At 30.7% G+C, this 14,908-nt stretch overlaps 1 protein-coding gene across 2 annotated transcripts in view; it reads right to left on the bottom strand.

Moving 5' to 3' along the window:
* The window catches only part of LOC132937398 (uncharacterized), a 172,736-nt gene that overhangs the window by 17,633 nt on the left and 140,195 nt on the right, over positions 1-14,908 (bottom strand). For both annotated transcript variants that reach the window (XM_061004217.1, XM_061004216.1), the window contains exons 10-12: positions 7,205-7,445; positions 5,850-6,293; positions 4,318-4,959 (exon numbers count right to left, since the gene is read on the bottom strand). In XM_061004217.1, coding sequence (XP_060860200.1) covers positions 4,318-4,959; positions 5,850-6,293; positions 7,205-7,445 — 1,327 coding nt within the window. The remainder of the gene's footprint in view (positions 1-4,317; positions 4,960-5,849; positions 6,294-7,204; positions 7,446-14,908) is intronic.

Below are 14,908 nucleotides of genomic sequence, written 5' to 3'. Positions count from 1 at the left end.
CAACATTATTGTCGTAGGTACGAGCCGGCAGACGTAAAATGTGTTTGACCAACTATACAGACAAAAGTACAAAACAGTATAGTTGGTATCAATCTTATAAATTGCTTATGGTATCCCTAATATCATAGCGGTCGTATTTTTTCACAGGATTTCTAAACCGTGAACCAACAAGTATAAAAAGTATTATATTATCTTCCTAATATCTACCTAAAAAAAAATAATTTATAAATTCGTTGTACATACGAATGTCTGCTCACGTAGTAGGTATACCTATAACCAGCCTAGGCCCTGTAGTACCTACGCTATCGCTATCCATCTATAATATTGTTATGTGGAATAATAATAATAATAATAACAATAATATAACCTCGTGTCTCTGGTCGTCTTCTATCTCTCGTGCACCTGCAGATACACAGTCATATCTCTCACGTATTAAACATTTATTCTTGTCTCCTGTACAAGAGTCTATCGTACCGGAAACGCACGTATAATCATTTTACTGCTGTTCGTTCGTTGTCGACAGTCGCGGCGGCAACAGTGGTGTTAAAGGTGTTAAGGTGTATAATGTATAATATTATACGTGTATATAAGCATATATATATCCCACTACTTACACTCTATATACCACCGTCACCACCCATAACAGATTACTATCTCCAGTAGTCGTCGACTGTATACGAAAATGATGCTCTTTTCTTTTGAACCAACGTGGCAACGTGTACACACATATTTTGTATAATACACACACTTGTTGTTACAATCAAAAATCACACATCGATAAACACAGCTTCCGATTGCACATAGTAGCTATTATTATTATTATTATTATGTGTGTGCGTGTGCGGGTACAACGCTATAATATACAGAATATTGTTATGCCAACAACGCCTCCGTCGCGTTTTATACAAAGATTCGCACAGTCACAAAGACTGCGAAAACGAAGGAAGCGATACACGTGGTACCGGAAGTTAGGAGAGAGGAACAAGGATTATCTCGGTTGTTTCCGGTCCGTCGGGTGTGCACGCCATTACACCAAAGCTCCTCATATTTCCCCTTTCAACCTGCGAGAGCTGACAAAAGTTATAATTCTTATAAATATATTTTATTTATTTTTCATGCACAGTGCATTTATATTAAGACACATATATTATTATTATGATTGTTGTTGTGTGCCTATATAGTATGCGAGCACGCGTTCATAATATAGCGTTAACAACAGATAGTATAGCTGTTATCTATACAATCGTTTAATTTGGGTAGCTCGATTTTCCAGCAACTGATTTTAGCTTCACTGTTTCATCTAAATATTCAACGCATATATTATAACACACTTTCAACACAGTGGTGGAATTTTTGAGAATTCTGAAACTATTTGGTCGTATAGCGTGCACTTTATACGCGGAAAATTTATGGCGGTAATTTTTTTTTAGCACAAACTGTAGTAGTAGACCAAGTAAAAAATATGTTTAGGTTTAATTTTTCACATTGTTAAAATGTTTTAGTTTCAACACTTCGTACGTTTTATAATTATTTTAACTGTCAACATGTATAGTTCACGATTTTGTATAAATAATAATACATATCATAATATTACCTGGACACGATAAACGTGATAATAAATATTAACTATTAATAAAATAAATAAATAAATTATTAGTGTTTCTACGATTTAGTATTATCGTTGATCATTGATTATAAATATGTACTAGTATTGTTACCTACCTATTACATAAACTTTCTTTACAAATTATTTATACTTTATTACATGTACCTACCTACACAAATTAAAATAAAAAATATTTTTATCATTTACCTATTTGTTTTATTATTACTTTTAAAATATCAATATTATAAATAGGTACTATAACAAAAATTAATAATAAATAACATAAGACAAGTATTATTATTCATGCATTATACCTATGCGTGTTTAAAACGTTAAGGAATATAATATATTATATATGAGCATTGAGCATGGTCCTATTTCACCAAAACACTAGTACTTAGATTTACGCATTGCCGTTTCCGCCAAAAACGAAAAAGGTTCAACTGTCGTTTCCGCTAAAATAGATATATTTTTTTGAAGAAGTTTCCGCTAAATATTGTTTGTAAGCCAAATGTGCAAAAATGTAACAACTGACAATACCATAAGGTGTGTACATAACGATAAAATATTTCTAATAATTTTATAATTCCATATTCCGTGTGATTATCAGAAAGTAATTTTGTTTAAAAATAATAATTAAATGTAAAAAAAAATGAATTATGTTATGGTGAAATATTGGATTACAGTACAAATATTAATTATTCTATCAGGTACCAATGTATAGCTACAATTCGTAAAACGGGGTAAAGTAGGTAACCGATCTGCTCGTATATCGTTGAGTAAGTCAGTATATCACTGTAATGTATGTGTTAAATTCGAATTCAATGATTAACCATTTCTTAGAAACAAGAAACCGTTCTGAGTGAAGACAGACTGTCAGCTTATATAAAATATTTTTAATTTTATTATATATTTACCCTTATTCCAATCATAGCAATTTATTTTACTATTACCTAGGTAATACTGAACTAAGAGAAATCACTGAAGTTCCACTATTAACAAGCCACATTAAGTGTCAAAGACTCAAATGGTTTGGTCATACCATGCGGAAAACAGAAACCACTAATACGAGAGCAGTAATGGAGTGGCAACCGACAGGGAAAAGACCAAGAGGGAGGCCTAGAAAGCGATGGATGGATGGAATAAGGAAGGACTTAGAAACATTGGAAGTGACAAATTGGGAAGATGGAGTTCAGGATCGTGATTATTGGAGAACGGTGACGGTGGCGGCCAAAATTCTTAAAGAATTGTAAAGCCAAAAGAAGAAGAAGAAGAAGAAGAAGATTACCTAGGTAGGTGAAAAAAAATTCAAAAACTTAAAATAGCTTAAATTGTGTAAATATTAGAGTTTATAAAATGATAAATTAGGTAAATAGAATGTTACAAGTTTCTATAGTTATTACTTTTTGAATTACAAAAAAAAAATAAATAAATTGTTTAACGAGAAATCGGTATTTTACACGTGAGTATCCAATTTCGTCAAAATTTAAACTCCAGAGTCCAGACGCTCATCATATTATTTATGGATTTAAGTTAAACGTCTTTTTTTTTATTTAGGTACAGTAATAACTACCTACAACTTATGAATAACTTTATGTTACATTTTCAAAAGTCTACAAATAGTCAAAAATATTTTTAAAATATTTTACCATGTATAAAAATTCTAACTCTAACTAGTTGATATTTTCGAGTATCTACAGTTATTTTATTTTGAATGACAATAAATTATCAAAAACTTGTGTTTTGCAAAAATTCCGGTATTTTTTGTTTTTCTCGGTTATTTTGAAAAGTACTGGTCATTTTTTAAGTGATAATTAACAAATTCCAAAGCATTTTTGCAAATAGGTACCTAATATGACTTGGTCCACAATACAATATTACAATGACTACAAACTTAAAACATTGGTTTCCGAACTTTTTTTAGCGGAAATTGGAAATGAATCTTTTTAATTTTTTGTGGAAACAGAATACAGTGGCCCGTATGTATTATATACATGAATATATAATATATACTATATAGGTAATAAGTACCTATGTTATATTAACCTTCATATGTTTATACCGTAAAAATAAATTTACTAATATTATATTTATGATATTTGCTGTTATTAATATAATTTTACTCTAGGAAATAGGTTTAGATATATTCATGTCAATTTTAGGGAGGTTTACAAATAATATTTTCGTTATGAAATGTGATTTTATTTTTATTAAATATCCCCTACAGTTATTGCACATCAGTCGTGTTTTTTGAGAAAAAAGTTATAGGTGTCAGTGTTACACAAGCGAAATTCTGACATAATTTAAATCAAATCTGCTCACCAAAGATGATCGAAAGCAATGTATTACAATACTATTCATATAGCTTATATTTTGTACGATATATATATATATTTTAAGTAAGTAGATTGAATAAAATAATTGCCAATATGTTATTAAATTTTCTGAAATCAATATGATGTGAAGCCATTAAAAATATAAAATCCTAACCTTTTTACTTCTGTTGTGTGTAAATATATATTGCTACACATAGGTAGGTACTACTAAACTATAATATTAAGCTTAAGTTTTTTAGAGAAACAATATCTTATAAATAATATATCTGATAATATATTAAGGTTAAATCAAAATACCCAACATCATATTTTATTGTATTAAAATTAATGCGTGTTTAATACGTTAACGTGTCAAAAATAACTAGATAAACCTACCTGTCTTATCTCCAATGTCGTCAATAATGTAGTTGGAACTGTCGTTGTCATTGATATCGTTAAATGGCACTGCTGCAACGTTGATCATTCCTTTGATAACAGCAGATATGGTGCCCCCATAACCGTTGTAAATCCTTCCTCGATATATTCCTGGTTCTACGGTGTCGTCGATTACGAACACCACTCTCTGGACTGCATTCTTAGTGTCGAGATTATAATCACCTTTATTGCTATCCACGACATCATCTTCTTCTTCTTCTTCGGGATCAGAGTAGTAATCATCGTCGTCTTGTGCGCTGATAATGGTCCTGCCGTTTCCATTATTGTTCTCGGTTATGGTAACGCCGGTAACGTTAAATGCAATAACAACTGTTGCGGGCGCATCCCCAGGTGTAGACTTAAATAGCTGTAAAACGTAATTGGGCCGCTGTTGATGATACTGCAACGACGACGTGTTCAATGAACAAGTAATGCAAAATCGTGTTCTTCTATTAGTGCTGGTGACGATGCCTTCCACTTTGGCACCGCAAGGATATGTCGCAGTTGAATTTGAGTCTTCGTTAGACAGTTCTTTCTTTGATATTGACCGACAATCAGTGATTTCTTGAAGATCTTTACTACCTTGATTGATCATTGTCTTATCTGTACATATAACAAATAATAGTTTAGGTATAATTTTAGTAAGTATAATTTATTAAAGTAAATAATTGAAATTTCACTATAATAAATAATACTGTTTGGAGATGTCAATAAAATAAAACAAATATGGGTTGTTTGTTATTCGAATGCAATAACTAAGTAGGTATATGATATTTATACACATTTTCATACATTCATGAAACCAAAATATTAATGGGGTTTTAATATACATTGACTATACAAAACAAATTAATACAATTTAATAAGTATATTAAAAGTTTCATTAAATATTATGTTTATTTATATATATATATATATTAATTATAATATACTAACCTAACCAATAAAGGTTAGCATGTTATAAATTAAACACAGATTGTAATTTAATTAATTTTGCGTCGTACCTACTCGATGTTTTTGTATCTAGACTATCTAGCAATAGGCAATAGCCAATACGACTTGTTTCAATCTTAACTTCAGTAATGTTTAAGAAAACAATTTAAATTATTTGATATTACATTTTTCGTATAATCAATAACTTAATTATTTTATGAATTTACGATATAATTGTATAAATATTAGGATGAAAGATATGCATGGGTTAACTAACTAGGTGGATACTTACTGTTATTTCTATTAATAAATCTGAAAACTCTTAAGTGGGACCAACGCTAATGGGTTTTTTTATGAGGTTATAAGATTTACATTTTGACGATAAATTAAAAAATGTTAAAATACCAACGTTTTTCACCAAAATGTCGATGTAATAAAGTACTGCGGATTGCAGTATTTAAATATCAGGGTTAGCAAATAATTTCGTGAAACGAGTTTTCCTGCATAGTGAGAATAAAATAAATAACGAATGTTGAGTGTTTAATGTCAACTAATTTTACCTGTAATACGATAAACGCAGGGTTTGTTCTGTATTCCCATTGTGTTGACGGCTCGGCATTCTAGTCGACCGTGAAGAAAGTTTGGACGAACTGCGCTTGAAGAGGCAGAAGCTGCGGCCGATACGACTGATAAATACGATTTTAATACTGGCGTACTTGTGGTGAATGTATATGATATTCCGCCATCGCTGCCTTGGACAGCTGATTCCGTAAGTAATGAGTCTAGTTCTCTTATTGATCGCCCAGTTAAAGTCATTTCGTTGGACTCGAGGGGACCTCTGTGGCGGGTTTCCGGTTCTGATTGTTCGGGATAGAATTTCCAATGGTATTCGATGGTCGGTGGATGCCCGTGTCCAGCCCGACATCGGATCACTGGGCCAGTGACTGCGTCGGATTTTTTCGTAATAATATAAATATCTTCACGATGCTGACACACCGGGACATCTTCACGGTTATAAGAAACATATACAATTATTAAAATATAGTTCAACTTTAGTCTATACCGCTATTTACAGTGCTTGAATTAGGTGAAAATAGAAGGGGGATTCTAAAGTGTAAAAAAAAATGTGAACCCGAATATTTAAATATCTTATTGGTTAGGATATTATTAGAAGCGGTACGCATACATTTTTTTTTTTTAAAGAGGGACTCTGCCCTCCCTCAGTTCAAGCAATTACTGTTTATATTATGTATAGGTAGCTAATCTATAAAATGTATTTAAGTGAATTATTATTTCTGTTTTTAAAGACTTCAAAATGAATGATACTTCTATTTGAGAATTAGAAATATAAATATTTGATTAAATAAACATACTTCGATGAGTCAAAAATTACATACGAAGCATCTTGCGAATTTATTCGACAAACAGTCATTATAAAGATTATACAAACTACATAGGTTTATATAATTAGGTATTAATTTTATATTATTATTGAGATATAGTAAAATACCTATTAAAAACAACGAAGTCGATACAATCATACTATTTGTTATCATGTTGATTTAAGAATATCGTCAATTTATAAAATATTTCAAACCCCTAACTAATAAATATATCTATATTTGACAAATGTTGGTATAATATACTTGTCGTGTTGAACACTGTATCACTTTTCACTTCCAACGGAATATTTTGAAATCTTTACTTTTTTTTACGCACCTATACCTATGTTTCGTGTGCAATCTACGGTTGTCAGTTTGCGGGTAAATATATTATAAAACAGTACATATATAACATAACTGCCTATACTATTGCGAACTGTTCGTGACCGTTTCGTAGTTGATCGAGGGATGATATTTCAACGATAAAAATCAACATTTATCAATAATAATAACAATAATCATATTGTACTCACGTTTCACGTACAACCGAACCGTATTGCTAGTGGTTCTGTTCTCGTTGCTATCGCTGTCGATGCCGTTTGTCGCCTGGCACGAATATTTTCCCGCCGCAGCGGCGTTCACTGACTGCAAAACCAAACTACCCAGCTGGCTGTACTGTATAACTCGACCAGCCAGTCTGCTGTTTCTCTTTTCGCCCCTTTTCTCACCGTCGTCCGTCCGCCTTTTCTCCGTCTCCTGCGTCAGCCGAACACCCTACGTCGCAATTAAAAGGGGGCACGCGTCATCATGTTGGTAGGTACTCGAATAAATATATTATTATGTATACATGATGTGTGTAATTAGCTAAAAATATATATGTATATATAGGTAGTGCACAAAGCGATTGTCGGCAACGGAGACAGTCAATGACGGGTGAAAACAAATTAGATCTGAATAATAGTGTTGTACAATACATTTTAAAGCAATTCACTTTAAGAGTGGTTTGACATAGTACTTCGTAGGTACCTACTGATAATATATTATGTAGGTACCTCCTGTGTATACACATGGCCATCGACAACACACGCCAGCCCTCGTGCGCCGAATTATAATACGCGACTGTACGTTAATGGTTTATAGGTATATAGGCACCACAAATTTGATTGCGTCAAGCTGCAGGCTCGAGCGTTTTCTCGAATTTCTATGTATATAATATTATTATACACTATGGCAGACGCAATAATTTATCGATTGCTAATAATCTCAACTCGATGCAAATCCGCCATTACGTCGTATAATGATGGGTAGCATAAACTAATAACATGTATTGATTATCGCCTACAAATAACCGCCATTGACATGAATAAATTAATCGTATAAAAGTGTGAACGAACAAATTGATAGCCGATAGGCTAATTGGACGACATCAATAAGACGTAATCGGGAAAAGCTTTGATATAATAAATTATTAAGAATTTTATTGGCGAATGATAGGTACTATATTATGAAAACGTAAGAATTTTTTCATTGTATACAAACCATAATATTATTACTGATTGTTTTGTTTATTTCTTTTGGATTTTTCATTAGTTATTTATTCATATTATAATTGCAGAAGATTTCATGGATTGAATTATTACACTCTATTCATGATTTAATTTGATTTTAATAATTCAGTAGGTAGAAACTATAGGTACCCGTCAAATTAATTCAACTAATCACATTTATTGGACGAGTAAATAAATCGTTAGCCTTAGTAACGAATAACTACGAATAGGTAAGTTTGTATAGTCATTATTACGCCCGATATTTTATAATGTCCATTTCAAGAAATTGATTGTTATAACTTATAAGTTTATAACTTTGTTTAAATTGGCTTCTTAATGGCCAAGGAATACCCCCCAGTATGCACAACATGCGGAACACATATAACAGTCAAACATAGCATAATATTTTTCTAACTGAATGTTTAAAATACGAAGACCTCAGAAAAGAAAATGGTCTACCTGACCAACTATCCGAAATCCAGGGACCCGGCGAAAAAGCGAACATCGAAGTAATACATTTTTTTTAAATTTTAGCAATATAAAATTTAATTTAGCAAAATGGTTACAAAAAAAAAAAAATTTTATTTCATAATTAATGTACGCTAATAACCATTGGAGTTGAAGCGTTTTGTTCAATAAAAAATTATAAATTAAAATAGAAAATATTATGCTATATATTTTGTACGAAATTGTGTGTGAATAGTGAATATTGCTCACTGTTTCGGAGGTTATGAGAATAGGTCACTAATTTTTAATATCAAAATTTTACCAGTCAAATCTATATGTACCTAAACAAGGCACAACGAGGTGTGGTCAAATGGTACTTAAATATTTTTGATTATGTAGTTACAACCAGTGTTTAGTTTAAAATATATATAATGAATAACTATACATTCTTTGAAAATTATCTAAATATATTTATTTGTTTATAATTGTTATTAGGTTTATCCTCAGAATCTAGGCCACTGACTGTAAATTACATTATGTAGGTATCTACATTAAATGATTATATACAATATACATACTATAAGATATACATTATACCTATAATATATGATTAGTCAGTATTCAAGTATTTTGGCCTGATAATTATGTGTCGGTTAACTTCAAAGTAAATATATTAAATTTTTTTTTTATTTAAGTGGATATTACGCATATAATATCATTAGTGAATAATTTAGTTTCTATAAATTTTTAAAAACATGTTTCACTAACACTAACATTACTTTTTAGTAGGTAGGCGATATTGCAGCTTAGGTCGATTTTTAGTCTTAATATTTAATAATAGGTAATGTTGGTCTTCATACGGAAGAACGAGTATTTTAGTACCTATTCATAGTACAAGAAACATGTGGGAATGGTTATGATGTTAACTACTGATAGGTATTAAATATGTAGAATTTTTAATAATTAATGCTAATTAACGATGTTCTATACATAAAATTATGTAGTTGTTTGAAATTATTGACATGTAAAAAAAAAATACTATTACCTCTATTCAATTTATGAAACACTACAACTATATTTTATTGTTTTGTTGGATTTAGATGTTAGTTTTATTATTGTTATAACTGGTAAAAAAAATGTTAATTAATTTTAAATATTTAATAATATTATATTCAATTCAAAAAAACGGTACTTAAATATTTTTTTGTTTTTTTTTTTATTGACCTTTGAGCCTGGCATCTATGGACATTAGCTGTTAGTAGGGTTGTATTGTGGTGGTGTTAGGGTTTGTTTTGAAGTGGTGGGTTTTTACACGTGAGTGTTTGGCAGAATTTTTAAATGGGCACCCGTAGGTATCTGCTATGCCCGGGTGGGGTTGGCGGCACTTGTTCTCCGGACACCGTGACTTGCCCGAAGAAAAATGCCGCCCGTGACCAAGGAATCGAACCGGCGCCGGCTGCGTCGCAACCAACGCCTAGACCGCTCGGCCACTCCGTCCCCCGGTACTTAAATAATTAAGCTTATTAAGGTGACATTAATTAAATTTAGAAAAAGGTAGCAAGTGGGTATCGCTCTGTTGTACATTAAGTGTCATGTGGGACATTATAATGGATGTGTTGAATTTTAATTCAATGATATAAAATCAAAGTTACGAAAAACGATTCTGAGCGATGGCGGTCAGTATATTTTATAATATTATTGTAATATAGTATGTAAAGTAGGTTGAAATAATTTTTGCTGAAAAAACGGAATTTGATAATGTAATTGTGTGTATAAAATATAATAATATACTTTAAAAGTTTCAAGTACCTACTCACAAATAATATTTATAAATCTCAACAAAATAACTACAATTATTATTCATCGTTTAAACATCTAATTCCGTCCAAATGTGAACTTTTTTTTAAAAACCAAGTTTATATATTTTATTTCTTAGATATTCATATACAGTATGATCTACTTATAAGAACCATCGTTTTAAATTATTTTTCCTTAGCTACAAAAATTTAAAATTGTACCTATAGTTTTTATGAATTTTGTCAACATTTTAACTATGAATGTTATAAAAAAACGTTTGCCAAGTCAGGGATTGGAATGTAAACTTTCTTGATTTTTAATTTTTAGAAATTTATTTCCTACCTTAAAGACAGACACTTCTCTGTCCGTTCAGGTTCTGCTATATCCGAAATATTCCCGATCTGTGCTGGTGTCCCCCAAGGAGCAGTTGCAGCTCCATTATTATTCAATCTATTCACATCTGACCAATCTACTACTGCCTATACTACAACTGGGGACTTTGCCGACGATAAGGCACTCTTGGTTCTCCTTCAAACCCTGAAACGGCCTCAAACTTCATCCAAAACCACCTAAATCTCCTATCAATATGGTATAAAGATTGGGGGATAAAAGTCAATGAAACGAAATCCGTCCACTGTACGTTCACGCTTCGGCAAGCTGTTTGCCCTCCTGTGTACCTTAATCACCTTCCGCTGCCATCTGCCCAAAACGTTCGCTACCTAGATCTTCATCTAGGCCGCCGGCTAACCTGGGCAACGCATATCCACACAAAACGGCTTGCTCTAAATAATCGGACTCGTAAATTACGCTTTCTCTTAACATCTAAACATTTAAACCTTTAAAATAAACTTCTCTTATACAAATTACTCCTCAAACCAATATGGACATATGGCACCCAATGGGGTGCTGCCAAACCCTCCAATATTAATAAAATCCAAACTTTTCAATCCAAATGCCTTTGACATATAACTAGTGCCCCATTTTACATCTCTAATGATACTCTCCATAAAGATCTTTCCATCCAAACAGTTAAAAACGTTGCCAAGTCTTTCTACAAACGCATACACACCAATCTCCACAATCACCGCAATCCCTTGATTTCGGAACTATCTATCCCCACTATTCCTGGTGACCCCAGAAGGCGACTAAAACGAACATGGTGTCGTGATTTACTTTTAGACTAACCTCCACCCACACACGCCACGAAGTCCCATCAATGGATGGTCTCTTCTCTCATGCCCCCTGTCTGAATTGTTGTAAATAATCGTAATTATCAACCCGTTTGTTATTACCCTATTATTTCGTCTTTTCTATATTATTCTTTTATCACTTGTGCTTATTGTAAACCTTTAAATTACAGATTGTACAATTCTCTTGTTTAAAAATAAAAAAAAAAAAAGAAATTTATTAACTGATATGTGATATGATGTGTATAACAATTTGAATCCAGATATCAACCAAATACGATAATCGTTCGATGAGAATATCTATAATGTCGTAAAAACTTGTTTTTCAAACGCTCATAAAATATGTAAGAGACTTTCTGGTACACATTTTATTTTTGTTTAAGGTAGAAAAGCTTATGAAAAATTATGTGTTAAATTTTTAAATGTCAAATATAAAATGGAACATTTTTTTGAATTATTAATTTAAAATTATTTTCAATTTTTCGAGATTTTGACCCATTTTGACCAAATTTATAATTCAGACGCTCATAAAAAATATTCTGAGTTTACGCTCAGCTTTCTTTTTATTTTACACGAATAACACCTCATAAGGTGTGTTATATTTTCTAGTTTTTTAAATAATCGAAAATAATTTAAACAAAACTAAAAAAATTTAACATTTTTCATGTCTATGAATAGCTCAAAAGGTGTCAAAATATTTTGAAAACTTTATCATGTATGGAAAATGGTCATATACACATTTGGCGAAATTTTAAACTATCTATGGTTATTAGTTTTTGCATCAAAAAACCAAATCGATTTTGTTAAAAACTGGGTTTACACAACAGTCCCTGTTTTTCCTTATTATTCTTTGGGTTTTCCTGATATTTTCTCGACAAAAACTACTGCGAATTTTTTTTTTTGGTTTTTACCTCCCTAAGTGCCAAATAGATTCACTTTTTTACCAGAAAAAAAGCTGAAGTAAAAAATCAAACCATTTTTACAATTTTACTACCCTAAAAGGTTTGTACAAAAAATTACAAAACACTCTTTATTGTAAAATCAATATATCATTTAACACTCAGCTCAGAATTTAAAATTATTGCGGTATCTAATTTTCATTATTTATTTTATTTATACCACCTCCCACCATCAGTGAATAATCTCCTTGGTACACCACTGTCTCATCATAGCAAAAACCAATAAAGTAAAGCAAATTAGTTATCTACTTACTCAATTTATTTAACTGAGTACCTAGTACAGTTAGTGAGTACAGTACCTCGACTATTCGACTGTAAATATAACTAAAATAATTTAAAAGTTATAAAAAAGAGTGATTTGTTGAGTTTTTATTTTCGAGGGGAAAATATTAACTTTCTCTGGGTACTTTTGAAAAAATAAATTTAAAACAAAAGCCATTTAGATATTTATATTTATATAAGTTACTATTTATAGCAATAGCTATACTATTATAAATCAATGAAATAATAGTTACCTTTAAAATTTAAAATTTAAATTTATAACCATCAATAATTATTATTAAACAACGTATTTGCTTAGTGTTTTGATCACTAATAATGTGTCTTGTCTCTACTATATAAATTGCAATCATTAGGTACGTTGACTGCAGGATAAAGTGTAGGTATCAACTTGTGAACTTCAAATAATTGTTAAAAAAAAAGTAACAATTTCGTAATGATTAATAGAAACTGTTTTACGAGTACCTACTGTCTTAATAATACGTTACAGATTATATTACAGTTTTAGTTTAAGTATTATTACTTAGTAGGATCTCAGAAAATGTAAATTTGGTAAAATTATAATTTTTCAAATAACATACATTTGAAAACCACGTAACAGGAACTAAATACGTTTCTATAATTTTCAATATTAGTATGCAGTAACGAGTTAAATTTAAAAGTCATTAGGGGAAAAAGTAACTTGTCAATTTAAAAGTTAGTGTTTTTCAATAGGATAATAGATACTTTTTGGAGTCTTTGTGAGCATGTACCTAACTCATTTATTTCCAGTCATGCGATAAAGTGTTATTTTATTTGTTTACATTTCGAAGAAACGATAAATCATCGGGAGCTCGGTTTATTAGGTGTATAATATATAGTGTTGTTGTGGTTTTTCACCATTGAGGGTTTTGTAGTATTATTTTATTTTTTCATCCGCGGCGATCACGTTGTTGTCTTTTTTTTATCTACCATGTAGGTCTCGTATAAGTATATAGTATACACCTATAGGTAGGTAGTATGAATAGCGTGTGTCAATTCTTATACCTACCGTGATTGTTTAAGTGTATACTTTTATATTATTTATCAACGTGAAGCACGTGATTTGTCATTTCCCTCTACCGTTTTGGCCCATATAATAGAAACCATGTATGAGAACTTGAAAAAAAAAATAAATAAAAAAGATAGCGAGACAAGTGTATTCACAATAATACATATAATATAATATGGGATGATGGTTCTATAATATGCTTTTCATTTGTAAATGATCCTTTTCATATCTACCACCCGAGAATTATTGTTAGTATATAGTAAAGATGACAACTACAAAATTACTCTTACGGTATAAATAATAAATCTTCCCACAACGATAGGACCTAGGGCGGCGCGGCACAGGCATGGAAAAATAATAATACTTGTGTTTGAGGACATCCATTTTTTCCTACCCTTTAAATCATATTTCATCCCTATATTTTTAGCGTTCACATGTTAATAATAGCCATAGTACTTAAAAAAAAACAATACATCCATTATCTTTATTTTTTTACAGATACTCTATTGACTAATATGGTATGTTATACAATTTTGAATGCATAATATTATGATATTGTTTTTTCTGATTATTATGTTTTGATTTAAGAATAAAATTGTTGGGTATTTTTATGGCAAATATTTAGGGGTGTATTCGAATTTGTTTAAGCTTTTAATTTAATGATCGCTTATTTTTTTTGGGGTGCCTAATTGAAGTTTTAAGCTATAGAAATATTATACAAATCAAATAGGTAAATAGTTATTCAGTCTTATTAATATTTCTGCAATGTAGAAATACGGACGTTATTTAAATTATAATACAATGTATTAATTTCTCATCGATGTTATTATTATTTATTCTTATCTTTACCTTGTTACCATTTATAACTCAATGCATGTATTACTTAAAATTATTGTAATCCATGATTAATGTTGTTTCATAATATTCTAACAATGGTGAATATATTTAAGGAATCCACATTCGTGGTTATTTAATAAGTACTTACTCAAAC

Source organism: Metopolophium dirhodum, chromosome 1 (assembly GCF_019925205.1).
Source record: "Metopolophium dirhodum isolate CAU chromosome 1, ASM1992520v1, whole genome shotgun sequence".
NCBI classification, from domain to species: Eukaryota; Metazoa; Arthropoda; class Insecta; order Hemiptera; family Aphididae; genus Metopolophium; species Metopolophium dirhodum.
This window is presented reverse-complemented; position numbering and strand designations above follow the sequence as displayed.